The sequence below is a fragment of the Triturus cristatus genome, chromosome 5_1 (genome assembly GCF_964204655.1).
Source record: "Triturus cristatus chromosome 5_1, aTriCri1.1, whole genome shotgun sequence".
NCBI classification, from domain to species: Eukaryota; Metazoa; Chordata; class Amphibia; order Caudata; family Salamandridae; genus Triturus; species Triturus cristatus.
In genome coordinates this window covers 395,604,437-395,623,710 of record NC_140587.1, presented here as the reverse complement: position 1 = coordinate 395,623,710, position 19,274 = coordinate 395,604,437, and the positions used below count along the sequence as shown (strand labels likewise).

Genomic DNA, 19,274 nt, shown 5'->3' with positions numbered 1-19,274 from the left:
AAGTTTTAATTGATTTCTCGTCATCCAGTTAAGGATGTTTTGAAGACCAAGTTTGAGGGGAGATGAGGAAGATGTGACTGGTTCGGATAGGGAAAAAATAATTTGGGAATCATCTGCGTAGGTCATAAGGGAGAGTCCGGATTTTTCAGCAAGATCAGCCAGGGGCCTGAGGTAAATGTTAAAAAATAAGGGGCTCAGAATTGATCCCTGGGGCACGCCGTGAGGGGCGTTGAACGATTCAGAGCAGGCCGTAGAGGATGTTATTTGGAATGTCCGGTCTCCCAAAAAAGAATGAATCCAATCAAGCGCTTTACCCCGGACACCATTTCTATATAGTGCCTTAATAAGGATATCGTGTGATATAGTGTCAAAGGCCGCGCTCAGATCGAGGAGCACGAGTGCGACCGTCTGACTTTTGTCAAGGAGATTGCGAATATGTTCCGTGACTCCAAGAAGAGTGGTTTCCGTCGAGAAACCAGCTCGGAAACCAGATTGTGAGGTTGGTTCTTGGTTGTATAGACCCTTGTGTGCATAGGTCAGAAGCTTGAATTGGCATCTCTTTTAGATGGGGAGCCAGTGGAATTGCCCGAGGTGGGGTGTGATGTGGGTTTGTCAGGGAATGCTGAGGATAAGTCTGGCTGCAGCATTCTGTATGGTCTGAGTTCTCTGTAGGAGGTGTGCAGTGATTCCTACATTGAGGGCGTGGGCGTATCCAGTCAGCTGGTGTTAAGAGCCTGTATCAAGGTACGTCTCGTGTGTAGGGGTAGCCACCTGAAGATCTTATGTAGCATGTGCAGAGTGAGGAAGCAGGCATAGGAGATGGCGCTGATTTGTGATTTCATGATGAGCTTGTTGTCAGTGATGATTCTGGTGTGGTCAGAGTGATTTGGTGCAGGTCTTAGGTCTGATGGTTACCAGTAGTCGTTCCATGTGTTGCTGCTGTTGCTGAAGATCAGTACTTCCGTCTTGTCTGTGTTCAACTGCAGGCAGTTGTTCTTCATCCAGTCAGCGACACTTGTCATGCATCTGTGGAAGTTCTGGTGGTTGTGGGTCGTTGGTAAGTGAGAGGATGCCAAAAAGCACAATGCGTCAACTGTGGGTATATAGTCATGCTAGACAGGGTTGAAATTAAACCTTAAGGCCGACCATGATGGCCATCAGTGATGTCACTGACCAGGTCATGAGTGATGTAATATATGAGGTCATAAGCAGTGCATTGCGGGGATGTAAGTTATAGTTAGCTCAGGTAACTATAACTGCTGAATTTCACTGGTTTTGTACAAGTGAAATCTGAGCCTAACTATAACGACCCTGTAACCTTTGTTTTTTATGTGAATTTCTAAGGTTTTTAAAATTCTATTTCCTAACTTTAACGTCCCTGTAACCTTTGTTTTTTTTCAGTGATTTTCTATGGAAACTAGCAGTCGTGTTTGCAGAGTGGTTAAGAAAGGGAGTGAGGACTTAGAGGGCAGTGAGTCAGGAGGCGTATTTGCTAAGTGGTGGAGAAAGAGGGCTTGGCCTCTGAAGTTCTCGGAGCAATTCAGCTGTGTGGGGCTTAGTGGAGGTAACAGGAGGGCTTGTTACCCACACAAACCCTCTGGAGACTTCCTCCCCCAACCAGCAGTGCACCAGGTGGAGCCTTTGCAGAGTGGTGGAGAAAGGGGGTGTAGCCTTCAAAAACTTCTCAGCAATCCCACTGTTTGGGACTTACTGGAGTTAACAGGGGGGCTTATTGGCCCCCAAGGACCCTCTGCAGCCAAGGGGACGTCATCACCCAACTAGTTGTGCACCAGGAGACGTGTTTGCAGAGTTGTGGTGAAAGGGGGCAGGGCCTCGGGTGACTTGTCGGACCCGATTTAAAAAAAAAAAAAATTATAAGGGGAAGGGGGATGTGTGCCCCCTCTCCCTGGGCCGATTTTGGCCCTGGTGACCCCATTTTCTGGGATAAGGCTATTTTTGAATGGGGGACGGGGGCAGCACAGTCTCCCTCCCATCCCCCGAGGCCAGGCCTTTATTTTGTTTGTTTGAAAAAAATAATAAAGGAAGTGGGGCCACACAGCCCTCCACCCAAGCTGATATCGACCCTGGGAGCCCCATCCCCAAGGGACCAGCCTTTTCATTTTTTTCTTTAAAATAAATAAAATTATAATAAATAAGGGGAGTGGACCCTGGGGACCCGATTCCCCGGGGTAAGCGTTTTTTTGAATGGGGCAAGCGGCCCACCTCCCAGGCTAATTTTGGTCCTGGGGCCCCGGGGCCAGGCCTCTACATCTGATGGAGACTGCAGGGGGAGCCTTGCAACAAAGGTTACTGTAGGTGTCTTCAACCAGTCAAGGGAGCTACCAGTAATTCCCAGACACCTTCAGAGTAGCTCATAGCTTTGAGGTCAGTTTTAAATAAACACAAGGTCATATTTTCCCTTTAAAGTTAAGGGGAGGCCATGTCTATATTAGATTATTATCATCAGGCTGCAGATAGCAGGGCCTGATAATGAGCAGTGCTCAGTCAGATACATGACCCGGGCTGGGTCACCGAAGTGAACAACTGAAGCACTGAGGAATTTAACTCTTAAATAAAAGTCCTCTTCAACTCAGTATTGGAGCTGAGAACAAAATGATGTTTCAGAATGCTTTAAAATCAGATACAATTAAAATAAAAAATGACCTTAATGAATAAGTTAATGCTTCATTTTAATTTTCTCACATTTTAAAGTATCATATTCACAAATAACAGGCCACTTACTCCAGTTGGCCAGTAGACACTGTGCCAGATGTTTAACTGAAAAATACAATCGTTTTTTAAAATAAGAGAAATTTAAACTGCTAAAGAATGTTCCATATTATGAACATTTTTGCAGAACATTTTTCTGCACTTTAAATTTCTCCCATATAAAAAAAATGACTGTATGCTTGTGTTATACATGTAATAGTGCCACATATGGCAACATGTATGTCATGTGCTGCAAGTGCATATGAAAGAGGCCCTCAGTCACCCATACAAATATATCCCATTCATATGCACACATGTTCATGCATCCCCAAAGACAGTGCTCTCACTGACACACATTGCACCCCTGTCATAGTTAGGCCTGGGCTAAATTTCTGTTCCGCTCGCGGAAATTGCGATAATTTGACATTTTCGCGTTCCGCGGAGAGAGCGAAAATGTAAAAATTTCCGCATTCTGGAGCTTAGCGATAATTTGTTTCTTGCTCGCGCTACAAAATAATACATTCTCGCGCGCGCGCTATCGCCTTACCTGAATCCCCGCGATCGCCGACAAGTTTTCCCGATCCGGTCGCGTTCTCCACGAGATGTTGGATTGTTGGTAGCCATTTGCGCTGTCTCGCGACAGTTCGCGCCCGCAGTAATGTCATTGGTCGCGCGATCACGTCTTTCTTCTCACGATCATGCACCGCGAGAAGAGTAAAAACAAGATTGCCGCGCCCGCGAGCAACCGCAAGGGTAAGTTGGCGAGCCGCAACCACGCAGAAAATACCGCGAACGGGCGGGAAAAAAACTTCCGCATCTTTGCGATATTTCCGCGTGTTTGCGGAGATTTTTAACATTTTTGCGATAATTTGCGAAAGTCACTTTCGCAAATTCCGCCCACCCCTAGTCATAGTGCCCTTAGTTAAAGTATTTTGTTCAAACCATAGTATCTGCCTCCATCGACATGAGGCCTAAAGTCAATGAAGTTGTGTGTGAGGGAGTCTGCTAGCAATGTGCAAATTGTTTAGCCTTCAGTAGCTCACAAGGATTTTCACCGATTAGAAGTAGCTCTCACTACAGAAAAAGTTGAGGACCCCTGGGTTACATGGGCATAGTTAGGAAATAGAATATTTAAAAACAACTAGAAATTCACAGACAAAAATAAAGGTTACAGAGACTTTATACCTAGGTTAAAATTTTACACACACCAAACCATAGAAATTCAGCAGTGATAGTTACCTAAACTAACTATAACTTACGCCCGCAATGCACTGCTTATGACCTCACATATTACATCACTAATGACATGGCCATTGACATCACTTATGACATCAGTCATGACATCTCAAATGACATCACTAAAGACATCATCAACTGAGTGTGTTTTGTAAATGTTTCCGAGACTTAAATATATATACTAACCTACTGCATAAGTTAAATTACTATTATTTCTGTACTACTAATGAGTGATACTATTTCTAACATAGATTATCTGATCTATAATCCCATTTTTAAAGCAGGTGTACTATTTATCAGTAAACAAGCTTCTACACTGACACAAATCCCCTGCTGATGTATGTTTATGGTTGTGCTTTGCGACAGTCTTGAGAGGGAATCGCAAAATGCGATTTCTACCCAGTAGAAATAGCATTTTGCAATTCCCTGAATAGGAAATTGAAAATTGGGATTTCCTATTTGCGATTTCCTAAGCACATGTACAAAGCATTTCTTAAATGAGAACTGGACATTTAGGAAATGCTATTACCAGTTACTCCAAGTCAAATCAAATCAAATGAACTTTATTCGGTTTCACAACAGAGAACCATAAAAGTTACAAAGGTTACATGTACATAAAAACAGTGATACATTAAAATATGATTTAAAAAATAGTACCCCATACACAGTTCATAAATAAAACCCAATACTCAGCCTCTCAAGTTATTCAGAACCTAAAGTGCAATGTGCCCAGAGATCATACTTCCTGTTATATTTGTTTTATGGCGCAAGCTAGGCCTTCTAGACTAGTGGATCCTACATAGGTCATCCATTGTCTAAACATCCATACAGGCCCTGGATTTCACAGTAGCTTTTAAAAACCCCACTATAAAATCAATGCAATCCTCTTTCAACAATTGAAGGTACATAAGGGCAGGTCGGGCCTGAGTAAAATTTATTCTTTTTAAAATGGGAACCAGAAAATACCTTTGAGGGGTTTCATAAAACTTACATAAAAACATAAAATGCAGCAAATCCTGTAGAGACTGTCCGTCGCAGCCACAGGAAGCTAGCACTTGACCTCTACTGTAACCCTTGGGCCTGGCTAACAGGAGGTGGAAAAGGTTCATCCGAAATCTAGTTAATAAAAACCTCTCATGTATTGATAGAAACCCCATAAGATAAGGTTCCGTTGTCGGAATTGTTTTGAGCATTAAAAACGTACGAACACTTGGTGTCATCATCTCCCGCGCCTCCCTGTCCAATTTCCTTGAGGTTAAGAAGGCCACCCTAATTAATTCCACGTCCTTCTTGGCAATGGATTTGGGCTTACAGAATAAATCAACGTGCCCTAGCCCTTCAAGGCTGCTTTTAATGTAATTGAGTCAGGGAATTCGGGATGCCTTATCAAGAGACCTAGACTCTCTTAAAATTACATGGTTGAGAGTTAACTCTTTATTCAGCCAGCACCTCAACCAAAACACCAGGGGGCGCAGCGCAAAGACATCATTTAGATAGGGGACCCCCAGTTCCTTATGGACCGCTAAAGCAGATGTTCTGCGCATAACACACAACAAGCGCTTCAAAAAATCATTCTCAGCCACCTGGAGGGAATCCACAGCCATGTGTCCCCAAATTTTGCTTCCATAGCTAGCTATGGCCATGCTTTTGGCTTGGTAAACCTTCAGCATGGCTCCAATTGGTTTTTTCCCTATTTTTGAGGCGAAGTTAAAAATTGCCGCTTTCACCCGGGCCAGGTCCCCCTTTTTCCTCAAGATTAATGGACCCAATTTTAAATTATCATCAAAGAGAACCCCTAAGTAGGAGAAAACATTAGTGCGGGATTTTAGCAGGGCCAACACTAAATTGAAAACGTTTTTTAGATCGTTGCCCCACTTGCATTATATAAGATTTTGAATAATTTATTGCCAAATCCCAGTCCGTCATAAATTTGGAGAATGCCTTTAATAAAGATTGCAAACCTATTGCAGTCCTAGATATAAGGACAGCATCATCTGCATAAAGCAGGACGGGCATGCCACGCCGCCCTACACATGGGTAATCGACCCCAGTGGCTCTTAATGTAGTATCCAAATCATTTCTGTAAAGATTAAAAAAGAATGGAGCCAGGATGCACCCTTGCCGTACTTCCCTCTTTGTCTCCAGGTCCCTAGTGACCCGAAGGTCCTGAGAAAACCTGATGTTAGCCTTGGTTGACTTATGCAAGTCCTCTAGAAAATTAACAATACTGTTATCCACCCCCATTGCCCTCATGGACTGCCACAGTTTAGCTCTATTGACACAGTCAAATGCGGAGGACAAGTCCATGAATGCAAGATAAACAGTGCCAGGACTCCAAGTCTTCCCCATCACTAAGTGATTTAATCCAACCTTCTACCCCTGTGTGCCCATTGGCCCCTGAATCACAATGTGCTGCTTCGTGTTCAATCATCCATGACCATTGACCAAGACAACTGCCTGGAGTTTAATTTGAAGAGAACCTGAAGCTCTCCATCCATATCTCCTCCAATGCTTCCTGGTTCCAAGTTCTGCATTACCCATCTGTGTCGAGTGAGAAAATTCGTTAGCGCTGTGGTAATAAAAAACGTGAATCTGTGAATTTCTTGTCTGCGTCCCAGTGTCCATTACAGTGTCTTACTCTCTCTCCGTCCCTTCCTCTCTCCCTCTCTTCCTCTCTTTCTCTCTCCCTCTCTCTCTTCCTCTCTCTTCCTCTCTCTCTCTTCCTCTCTCCCCCTCTTCCTTCCTCTCTCCCTCCTACCCTCTCTGTCCCTTCCTCTCTCCCTCCCTCTACCTACTTTCCTCCCTCCCTCCCTCCCTCCCTCCCTCCCTCCCTTCATCTCTTCTCTCTCCCTTTCTCTTTCCATTCCTCCCTCTCTCCCCACCTCCCTCCCTCTCTCCCTCCCTACCTCTCTCCCTCCCTCCTTCCCTCTCTCCATAAAACGCAGATTCTGCATCTCCATCTCTCCCTCCCTGCCTTTCTACGTCCCTCCTTCTCTCCGTCCCTCCCTCTTTCCCTCCTTTCCTCTCTCCCTTCTTCCCTCTCTCCTCCCTTTCTCTTTCCTTCCCTTCCTCTCTCTGTTCCTCCCTATCTCCCCACCTCCCTCCCTCTCTGCTTCCCTCCCTCTCTCTCTCCCTCCCTGCCTCACTCTCTCTCTCTCCATCCCTTCCTCTTTCCCTCCCTTCCTCTTCCCCCCCTACCTCCTTTCCTGTCTCCGTCCCTCCCTCCATCCATCCCTCACTCACTCCATCCCTCCCTCTCCCCCTCCCTGCCTCTCTCTGTCTCTCCTGCTCTCCCTCCCTCTCTCACTCCCTCCCTCCCTCTCTGTCCCGGTTGCACAGGCACGAGCGAAGGCGCCATCTGGCTTTCCTCTCGCTCTCCCAAGTGCGCGCGCATCGCTCCGCCTCTCTGTGCCCATTTACATCTCCCTTCAGCAGTCACCTCCCTGCTTTGCGATGCGCTCATGCGTTTCACACTTGAGAGGACCCCTCCCCCTGCCAGCCACTCACCCATGTCCCTCCTGGCATTCAGTACTTGTCCCCTTGGCACTCACCCTTCACCTCCATGGCACTAGCCCTTCACCCCCTGGCCTGGCAGCTACCCTTCGCCCCTTGCACTCACTCTTCCCCTCCCTGGCACTCACCCTTGACCCTCCTGACTCTTACGTCTCACCTCCATGGCACTCAACCTTCATCTCCCTGGCACTCACCCTTCTTCCCCCTGACCTGGAACTCAACCTTGACCTCCGTGGCACTAGCCCTTCACCCCCCTGGCCTGGCAGCTACCTGTCACCCCTGGCACAAAAAATAACAAGCATTGTCATAGCCAATAGGTCTCGCCTTTGGGACCTTATAAGTGTTTAGCCATGCAACAGTTGATGTTGTTGCACCAAGGATATTGTGCTGCATAACTAAATACTTATAAGGTCCCAAAAGCGAGACCTATTGGCTATGCCAATGCTTGTTCTTGCTTGAAACAGGAGGCTTTCTCTTAGACATAGAGGAGTTCATCGCCCAACTTTTTCCCCTAAAGGGTTTCCTTGGGATAGTAAGGGCCAATTTGAGGTGGTGGCAGCGTTTTCAGGGTTAGCAATCTGGCATTTACAAATCCTCATTTTTGACACTTCTCGGTTTGTAATTTCTGCTGCGGTGTATTGCAGACTTCGTTGAGCTGGAAGACGTGTTTTCCAAGATTGTTTTCCAAGATAGAGACTCAGGATGACGATAATGAAAAGTAGAGGAAGAAATTAAAGAAAACATTTTGCGTATGCAAGTATATATTATGAGGACTACAAAAATAATCTCTGATGAAAATCCCAAGACCTCGATTGATGTAATCAGAGTCTGCAGATATTACAAGGTTAACTGCAGGTCTGACTCCAGAAAATCATTGAGATGTGACGATTTTTCTTTATTCCTGAGTGTCACCAAGAGGTGTGCTAATCAGTTGTTGCAAGAGACTGGACAGGGCTAGGGCATTGGTAATGTGGAGAAATACCACAGACATAGGTTTTTAAGTATTCGCAAATATATTCAAGACCTTCCCACACTCATTAAAATTGAAAACTTACATCTTAATAATGTTGGTTTAAGTTGTGAAGTAATGCCTATCATGTGAGGGAAAGTGTCCTGTAGGGGAATTAGCTAGAGATTTCTACACACTGGAGCATATTGTCCATGTAAAGACAAAAACACTGCAGCGGCCGGTGCAGGTAAGAGTGGTGGGGCCGGGTTGGGGGGGGGGGGGGAGGGGGGGATTTGACAGAGGACCATGAGGGGGAAATAAATAAATAATTAATTAATTTTCCCTCATTGTTGCCTGTCGAAATAACCCCCACCTGGCCCCACTACCCCACCCCTCTTACTTGCCAAAAAAATACAAAACAGGAAAGGTAAATTGTGCAAATGCATGCTTTTCCTAACCCCAGAATTAATGAAAAGGGCAAAAAACAGGTACATTTGATTGCTCTGTCTTTCACATTTTCCACTGACTGGGTCCACTGATGGAGTCCACCTATTTAGTTTTGAAACGTAAGCCACCTTGATGAATGTTACATGAGTGCATGCTTGAAAAGTGAGACTTTCATCTTTTTAGATTGATGTGCACTAAAGATCAGGCTGTGTAAAATAATTTTGCACATCCATTTTCTTTAAACCTTATGGACATGTTCGTGGGTCTGATTACAAGGATGAAAGCCGACTCCCTGCTTTAACACAGGTCCGTTCCACAAATTGTTCTCTGGGATTAAGTATGATTTGCTCTTGGTTTAGATGAGATGTGTCCTTTAAAAGGCAGATACGCTCTATGAATCGAACTGGAGGTAACCAACAACCTAAACAGCACGATCTACACACGAAGAAGTGCATAGTCCAACACAATGTATGCTCGACAGGCAAAGCCATGCAATCAAATGGAAAATACAGGGGTCTTGACGAACATCTGTGAATGTTGTTGGCCACTTAAACAAAGGTTAAAAAAATATGAGCCTCCCAAATAAACAACAGAACCACGAAAGCAAAGTTCAAGAGGAAACGGAGTAGACCAAAGTAAGGAAGGAGGTGTTCTCGACTGGTAAAACCACCTGGGAAATACATTGTTTACTGAGAAGTGATTTATCGCATGCCATTTACCACATTCTTGAAAAAGGAAATACCTTATGAAAATTCCTCTAGGTAGAACCCAGACACAGACGGACTTTGCACCCAATGTTTGAATTTACAAATGAGGGCCTAAATACTTATAAAGCTCCAAATGTATTGGACATAAGTGAACATCATGCATTCAAATTGTATTTCGATTCATGCAGGGTACAGAGATTTAATATGCAATCTGCAAGGACTGTGAAATAATATATATGTAAATAAATTCTGTACCTTGGTTCCATGGTAGAAATCGTCAATGGACTGGGACCCCATAAAGGGGAACTGGAAGTGCGTATGTGTGTCGATTCCTCCTGGCATGACCAGTTTGCCCGCGGCATCAATCACCCTCACCCCTTCTGTCTTGCCCCGCAGCAGGTTGGTGCCCACCTCTTTCACCAACCCATCTTCAATGTAGACGTCCGCATTCAACGAGAAGTCATCATTCACAACTTTACCCCCTTTAATTAAAATCTTACCATGAGAAGCCATCTCGGGCACCAACAGCAATAGTTGCTAGTGAAGCAGAGTTTGAAAAGGGGTTATCGATACAGTTTTCAAATAGCTACAACAAATATAATGGGACTCAATTACTGGTCTTGTGAAACTTCAGGGACTCAAATCTTGGCCTTGTGAAACTTTCAGATGGCACCTCCTTGGCTAGTAAGAGATGCACTCTCTGCTCACAGATGCCCGAGGTTTCTAACTGTGCTGGGCAGAACAGCAGGCACTTATTTTATAGGCTTGGTCCCTGGGCTCTTCAACATTTTAACTTGCCAGCGCCTCCCTTTCTTGGCTGCTGTTCAGTGCTTTGTATGAGGTTATGAAATGCATGTTTACTTAAACCATTCAGAAGCCAAGTGAAAGGACTTGTAATATCATCTGCTGAAATATACAAATGAAGCCAATGACCATGAAATGTGCCTCAAGTTGCATTATGCAACCAGAATCAACGTCTTTAATCCAACTAAATAGAAATGAAGGCTTAGCATGTACAGGCAAAGATGTTCCAAAAAGATGTGGTTAAGCTGCAGTCTGCCTTACATCTTAAATCAAGTTGCAGTGTTTTTTATTGCAGAGATTTTAAATGTACTTGCAAAACAAGTACTCTTGTTTACAATTGTAGTGATACTGGTGTTTTAGTACCAGGAAACCATAATATAGCTTATGAGGTAAATCAATTTGATTCTAAGTACTATATTAGAAAATATGCAAGAAGTATCGTGCTCAATATGTTACTGTAACACATCCATAGCCATATGTTGGGACTTAATGTCCCCTTCATAGAGAACTGGTGTGTACCACTGTCATTAGTGTTAAACTGGTATCCTCACATTTAGTTTGGCCCTTGTATCATGCTAATCTAGCATGTGTGTGTTACACTTGGCATCTTTGTTATGTTTCCCCCTAACGTTTTGCCTCTAACTCTTGTATTTTTGATGCTGTGCTGGATTTCGTTTTTGCTGGCTTATATGTTTGGGCACTTTGCTACTGCTGATCAGTGTCAAAGTGCAAGTGATCCCTGTGTAAATTGTTTCTACAGTTGGTTCTCCCTGATTGTCATATTTGATTTACTGGTAAGTCCCTAGCAAAGTACACTGAAATGAGCCAGGGACTCTAAATCAAATGCAACTAGTGGGCCTGCACCCCTGAACGTGCCCCACACATGAGTAGTCCTGAAAAGGTATCTCAGACCTGCCACTGCAGTGTCTGTGCGCAGTTTGTAAACTGCCATGCTGATATGACAAGTGTGCCCACTAGCCAGGTCCTAACCTTCCCTTTTCTTACATGTAAGGCACCCCTATGGTAGGCCCAAGGTACACCCCCTGGGCAGGGTGCAGTGCATGTGAATGGTAGGACATACACTGCTTTGTGTGGCATGTCCTGATAGGGAAATACTGCCAATTTTGTTTTTCACTATTGTAAGGCTATCTGTGCCATGGGATAGAATGGGAAATGCTTTGTAACATCTTACAAGTATAACTTCCCATTGGGACAAAATGAAGAAGTAAAGTTTAGGCTCTCTGAACTCAGAATATAATAACACATCTTTTAGTAAAGATGGTTTTAAAATTGTGTGTTTGAAAATGCCACTTTTAGAAAGTAGGCATTTTCTTGTTTAGCCATTCTGTGTAGTGTATTGACTGTCTGGTTTTGGAGTGACAGGGGCTGGGGATGTGTAATCACTGTAGACAGCCACTGGGGGGTTGAGATGTGCTTGGCCCTTCCTGGATGACTCAGAGCTGAGCTGAATAGACCTTGGCTGAATTTAGAGTAGTGGGAGGAGATTTCCTTGCACCAGAATAGGGCCTGTCTCCCTTGCACAATGCTGTCTCCACCCCCTGTGGTCATTTTGCACCGGTGAGGACAGAACTGGCTTGGACTGGGCTGAGAGATCATTGCACAAAGAGAACAGAGACATTCTGGGGTATAAGTACTAGACCTCAAACCCCAGAACTTTATATCACTTCTGGACTCAAGAGGATCCTTTGCCAAGGAGAAGAGCTGAATAACTTTGAGGAGGAGTGCTGCCCCTTTGCTGTGTGCTGTATGGGGTGGCCTGCAGTTGATGTTTATGACAAGGAGAGGACAAAGATTGGAACTTTGCTTTGAACATGCTTGAAGATCTTCAAGGGCCTGCGTGTGCTGGCCTCCTGTTCTGAAGTCTCAGGGTCACAAAGACTTCATCCCAGCTCCTCTGAACTCTATTGCTGTGTGTTCTGACCTGCAAGGAGGTGCCTGTTCCAGTTCTGGGCCTCTGGAGGTTGTTCCAGCTGTTGGGTGCTAGAAGGAAGGAAGAACTGAAGAAATTGATGCATCGCTCTTCTTGCAGCTGTTTTTCCGACGCAGCACCACTGTGCGAGAAGAATCACCAAGCATCGCCGTGCCGCTGTCAAAACAGACGCAGTGCCTGTCACCGCTGCAAGAACCGTTGCATCAATAGATCGCAGCTGAAGAAACCTACGCAGCGCTGCTTGATGCCACCGCATCGATCGCCGATGCATCCCGGATTTTCATGCATCGTACCTGTGCGGCAAGTTTTCCCGACGCATCAACCGCAGACCAGAACCATCTTGGAGTCGACGCATTACTTCCCCCTATAGACTGGATTCAACGCATCACTTCTCCTGCGTGCAGCAGAACTGTTGCATCGCCTCCCCATGGTCTCAGGAATTGACTCATATCTTTGTTTCTCGACGCTTCCCATATCTGTAGCTGTTTGGCCTTGTGAATTTTGACACATCTACAGGTACTTTGTGAGAAATCACGCTTCCATAGATTTCTATGGACCCAGTTGCTTGAAACATTTTAAAACTCATATTCTTATTACATGTATGTTGGATTTTTGTTGTTTTGGTCTTGTTGAGTTTAGATAAAGATACTTTATATTTCTAAACTGGTGTGGTGTCCATTTGCGGTGTTATCACTGTACTACTGTGTGTTTTGAGTACAAATAATTTACACATTGCATTTGGGATAACTCTGCTCGTGCCAAGCTTCCCAGGGGGTGATCAGGGGTTATCTAAAGTGTGTATCACCTTTAACCTGACTAGAAGCAAGAGTCCCAATTTGGACAAAGGTACCTACCTCTGCCAACTAGAGACCCATATTTCTAACATTGTTGGTCAGCGGTGAGGATTTGAACTTGTATTTGTACTTGACACACTGTGATTGGTGTACAACACTATTTAAGTGCAGACCACTACGCAACCACATACTATGTATATTTTTGGTTCTATTTTTGATCGGACCCTTGAAGTATCCATGCACCATATCTCAGGTGGTAAACCAGTGAGTGAGGTTGCAGAATTGGAGTTTGACATTGAAATGTAAAGTAGTTACAAAGTAGAGCAACTCAAGCAATTCTGCAAGAGTTTTGGATGTCCCATGAAGATCAACTCTAGGAAAGAGCAGCTAAATGAGGCCTTAAGGGCCTGGTGGGAGGCCAGACAAGCTGAGGAGACAGGTGATGCAGATGTGGATGGGGGAGGTGCCAGAAGGTGGTTTCAGATCCCAGAATTTGTCTTTTGGGAGAGCAGCCTCTAGGGCTGGCAGCAATCATTCTCCCATGAATTTGTCTCCAGAGGAAATAGAGGAGAACAAAAGGGCCAGATAGCATGAGTTGGAAATCCTGAGACTCAAGATGAAGCAGATGGAAATGGAAATCCTGAACAAGGCAGAGGAGAGTGCTCGTGCCTTAGAAGAAAAGAAGTTGGTCTTTGCACATGAATTGAGCATGAGGAAGCTGGACCTCAAGGCAAAACAGGCCGAGTCCAGTACAAATGGTGGCAGTGTACAGCCAGTGAAAGGGGGTAAGGTTTATATTCCCGAAGACCTAGTACAGAATTTCCAGAAGGGGGAGGATATTTATGCATGGTTTGCATCTTATGATGCAGCACTGCGTATAAATGAAGTCCTTGAGAAGAATTGCGGGGACGGCCTGTGGAGACACTTTGAGGCCAATGGGAGGAACACCCTGACACCTTTGGAGGAGGCGGGTGCACTGACATACCTCAATATGAAGGATGCTTTATGCCTCAGGTATGGACTCTCACCGGAGCAGTACAGAGAAAAGTTTAGTATTGAATCCAATATGTGGGTTGAGTGTGTGAACCTTTATTGCAGAGCAATGGATGGCTGAATGAAGGAAAACAAGGTAACTGATTACCTGGGGTTGTACAACTTGATTGGTTGGGAGCACTTGAGTAGTCTTTGTGCTCCAGTGCTGTGCCAGCATCTGATGGATAGCAAGCTGACTGACCACAGGAAGCTTACTCAGGAGGCGGACTGCTGGATGAGTACCAGGGTCCACAAGGGGTATGTGGGAAACCCAGCCAAGGCTGGGCAGGGTCTCAAGCAGAAGAGTGGAGGGGACAAGGGTAACCAAAAGAAGTTCTCTGAAGGGCCCCAAAATAGTTCCCAGGGTAAAGACTCCCTGCCCCCCAGTTCTAAGAAGCCATGGTCCCTAAGGGTAGGCCAGAGAACCGGGCTCACACAAGTGTTATGCATGTGGTCAGGAGGGCCACATGCAGAATGACCCCAAGTGCTCCAAAGCATCACCAGCACCCACTGGTGCACCGTCACTGGGGTTAGGCAGTGTAGTGCTGGGGGAGGAGTTGGTTCTTAGGGAGGGTGGGGAGCCAGCTGTGATGAGCCTGATCTCATTAGCAGATAGAGAGATGGACCAAGAAACTAAAAAGAGCCCGCAGTGGGTGACCATCAATGGGAGGAAGTGGGAGGTTCTGAGAGACACAGGAGCCAGTGTGACATCTGTCAGGTGTCAATGGGTGTCGGAAGAGCAGGTCATCCCCAAAGTACTTCACCCTGTAGTTGCTGCGGACAACTCTGAGCGCCGGTGTAAGGTGGCGCAGGTTCCTTTGAGTGGGGTGGGGGGGGGAGGCCCAGGTTCCTTGAAGGTCATTGTAAGTCCATGCCTGTTGACTGTGTTTGGCAATGACCTGGACAAAGGTACCTACCTCTGCCAACTAGAGACCCCTATTTCTAACAGTGTGCAAAGGCCTACCCTGTCCTTGGAAAAGAGAGGTCAAGAACCTCTTCTGTGACATGGAGGGGCACACCAAGTGTTCTCTCAAATTGGGCATTAAACTACTGTCCATGACCTTGGTGTATCACATAAAGGAGAGATGACCACATACCATTTGGTAGTTGGTGGGGGTGAGGAGGCAGGACTGCAGTATCTGTTGTCCAAGGTGATGATGTTTGAAAGTTCTATGTGCTGTCTGCCCAATTGTTTTTCTTCGATTAATGATGCAGGAAGGCTGATAATAGCCAGGTGCACAGTCAGCTCTCACACTCCATAGTGTCCATGGTTTGAATACTCTTGCTTGGAAGTGATCCCATTGCTATTTGCTGTGAGAGCCATTAATTTGCACAAAAGCTGTGTCTTTAGAGGAGCCTGAGAACGAAATGTAAAAGGGAATCAAACCAACTTGGCTCTGAAACATTATACATTGGATCCACATTCCCTTACCTGGAAAATATGTATAAAAGTGGGGTCCAGACCACCCCACTTTGTTCCAGTCCCACGTTCTTCTTGACAAAGGGAGGGAGTGCTCCAAGAGTACTTGAAGCGTTGCTATGTAATCAGTGCTGGTTACTGCTTGATAGCCAGTCTTTCATAGGTGAGGGCACATCACCTGAAATCTACAATTTCTTCTGGAAGGACTGAGGGTCTGCCTGTCTGCCAAGGGGAGAAACTCTCCAGGAGGAGAAGCCCAGTGTATTCCTGGTGTGAGGAGGACTCCAAGAAAGATGACTTGCCAAAGAGGCAAAGCCAGCCCATGCCAAGAGTTCTCCCACCCACTCTGGTAGCTCAGTGCCACTGTTGTATATCACTTAACTTACATTAAAGGGTATACTGGCACTGAAGCAGGAGCTGTATGAGTAGAATGCAAGAACTGAGGAAGAGGCTATGATGTGCAGGTTGTTCCAGGCTTTAGAAGGGAGATAGGGGCAGGCATGACTGTCTGATCTGGCTCTGCGTATGTGGGGGGCAAGAGCAAGAGTCCGGCTGAGTGGGAGTGTCTGGTAGGTCTATGGATCTTTTTGTGGTTGCTGAGGTATGTGGGGACAATGTTCTGGAAGGCTTTGTATTTGTTCATGATGGATTTGAACGGTGCTTGTTTGTGGATTGGGAGCCAGTGGAGCGGTCCTTTGAATCTATAGTGTGACCATGTATTTTTCTATGTTAAAGAGAGGTGAGCCTGAGAGATTCTCTTGTCTAAAGTTCCCCTATCACGTGAAAGCCAGAACCTTTTCTTGGTATCCCATGTGCAGTGAGTGTGTAGCACATGTATGGTAGTAGTCCTTGGGCCCGTGGGCACCGTTTTGGATGCCCATGGTTTTACAAGTATATGGCTCTGGAAGCTGACATCGAGTGCAGAGCAGCTTCATTTTTTGTTTTTGTTAGAGGCTACCTTTTTAAGTATCTGCAAAATCAATTGTTGTCTCCTCAAAATTCATCATTAATTTTCCCTCATGACTAAGATTCAGGGATCCGTGTGACCATGTTTTCTTGTTCTTCACATAATCCACACACTGTTTTTTAATGTTATAAATCAGCATTTCTTTATTTTTTGACTATTGAGGATCCTCAAAAATCATTAAACAGATCCAGGGACTCCCACTGAGGCATTATTGGAAGCCCTGGACATCCACTGAGTAATTATTCGAAGACAGGCACCCCCGGTTTAGGCAATTTCTAGGATTTGAATCTCAAACAATATGCAAAAATATAAAAACAAGTATACACCAAACACATTTCTGATATTGAAGTATTTTGTTTAATTCAAAGTGAAAAAAAAAAATGTCAAATACATTTTTTATTTGTATGCACTTTATTAACTTTAATGTATTAATTTTAATATATAATTCTGCAACCATTCGTGGAACCCCTAAGTAGTTCTCATTGACCCCAGGGGTCCTCTGACCACAGGGTAAGAACCACTGCTCTAAATTTATGTTGATCCTAAAGAAGACCCTCTGATTTGTCCGGGATCAAAAGGCAGGGGACACAACTGAGGTTGAGACCAGCCAAACCATTTATCTAGAGCAAAAAAATAAACTGAATACCCTATGTTTAATCCTGTACCGACATCTTCTTTGATCTATTGCTCATCCCATTAAGTATACACTTGTCTCTATGTACTATATTCCCATGATGTCTACACTGGAGCACTTTGTATTCCTTAAGGTAAACATTAATTAATTTAAATGATGGACTCATATACTATATTGCTTTTTGAAAAATATTCAGTTATTTGTTTTTGTTGTAATTAATTAGATAACAATAATGTACTGTTATTGATAACCTCTGTTTGAATAATACTGCTGTAAACCTTTGTTCATTTATTCTCACCAGGCTTCTGAGGGTTGATAGGGCAGCCCCTGCCCCTATCAATTTACCTGGTTTTAGCAATGCTCTAGATGGAGGTCGAAGATAACTTCTCCCAGACAGTGGGAGAGCATTGCCTGCATTGTTCCAGTTGAAGAGTGAAGACCCATACACTGAAGTCAGGGAAGATCGAGACAAGGCTGCCATTCAGAAAATCAATGAAGACCTTGTTAGCAAATGGTTGCTGATTAATTCTTCCTCAGCTCTGCCATTTGGTAGAGGGAGAGGGGGCAGGACTGCTCTATCTATTGTCCAAGATGAGGATGTTTCAAATGTGTCTGCAATATTGTCTATCACTGATTAATGCTTCAGGAAGGCCGATGATAGCCAGGTGCACAGACAGATCTAACGCTCTATTGTGCCCATGGTTTGAATATTCTTGCTTGGAGGTGATCCCATTGCTCTCTGCTGTGGGAGCCCTTTCTTTACACAAAAGCTGGGTCTTAACGAGGAAGCTGAGAATGACATGCAAAAAGAAACCAAACCAACTATGCTCTGAAACCATATACATTGGATCCACATTCCCATATCTGGAAAATATGTATAAAAGTGGGATCAAAACCACCCCATTTTGTTCCAGTCCCAAGTTCCTCTTGACAAAGGGAGGGAGTGCTCCAAGAATACATGAAGATGTGCTATGCAATCAGTGCTGGTTACTGCTTGATCACCAGTCTTTCAGAGGTGAGGGGACATCACCTGCATTCTGCAGTTTCTGCTGGAAGTCCTGAGGGTCTTGCTGAAATACCAGAAGGCTGTCTGTCTGCTGAGAGGGGAAAGTAGTGTGTCTGGCCCTGTAAGAGGAGAGACTCTCCAGGAGGAGAAGCCCAGTGTATTCCTGGTGTGAGGAGGACTCAGAGAAAGATGAATTGCTAAAGAGGTGAATCCAGGTGTGACTCATGCCATGATGACTCCCACCCCCTCTGGTCACTCAGTGCCGCTGTCATATCATGTCATGTTAATGTGTATAGCGCACAACTTACCTGGAAGGGTATCCTGGCGCTGAAGCTGGGGCTGTATGGGTGGAATTCAAGAACTAAGGAGAAGGATCTGATGTGCAGGGGCAGGTTGTTCCAGGCTTTAGGAGCGAGGTAGGGGAAGGCATGACTGTCTGACCTGGTTCTGCCTTTTTGGAGGGGCATGCAAGAGTCTGGCTGAGTGGAGGTGTCAGGTAGGTTTATGGAAGTTTTTGTGGTTGTTGAGGTATGTGGGGCCAATGTTGTGGAAGGCTTTGTATGTGTTCGTGAAGAATTTGAAGAGTGCTTGTTTGTGGAGTGGGAGCCAGTGGAGCTCTATGAAGTGCAGGGAGATATGAACTACATAAGACTTTACCAGAACAAGCATCCTTGAAGCTCAGCAGTTTTCCTTGGGTTTAAGAGACTGTGGATGGCCCTGCTGCTGTCAAGCCGATGAGTGAAAGACATGCCTCCACCAAAGTGCAAAGCCCTGATTGTCCCAGAAGCTGTACTGGTTAAAACAACACACTGTGAGGGATTCAGCCTAGAGGCCATAACTTCCTCATCAAAACGCATGTCTGGAGCGGGCTTGGAGAGCCGCCACTGAAGACAGTTGCTACCATCCAGATCTGCCTCACTAATCACCTCTACAAACTTCGTCCTGTGAGAGGCTGCCTGCCAGCCCCTGTAGGAGGAACCCCTGCGGTGAGGGGGCAAGTCCAGACTACATCCAGTGCACAGCACATACTGCTAAAATAACCAGGAGGTAAAACATTAAGCTTCCAGCACAACAGATATGATGGACTTGCTACAGAGGACGAATT

General features: G+C 45.1%; 1 protein-coding gene across 2 annotated transcripts in view; it reads right to left on the bottom strand.

The window, feature by feature from the left end:
• The window catches only part of DPYS (dihydropyrimidinase), a 481,134-nt gene that overhangs the window by 225,037 nt on the left and 236,823 nt on the right, over positions 1-19,274 (bottom strand). The window contains exon 1 of one of the 2 annotated variants that reach the window (XM_085605115.1): positions 9,817-10,292. The exons of the other annotated variant lie outside the window; for it this stretch is intronic. Within the exon in view, the coding sequence (XP_085461241.1) occupies positions 9,817-10,074 (258 nt within the window). The 5' untranslated portion in view covers positions 10,075-10,292. Of the gene's footprint in view, positions 1-9,816; positions 10,293-19,274 lie in introns of those variants that run through there. 2 annotated transcript variants of the gene reach the window in all.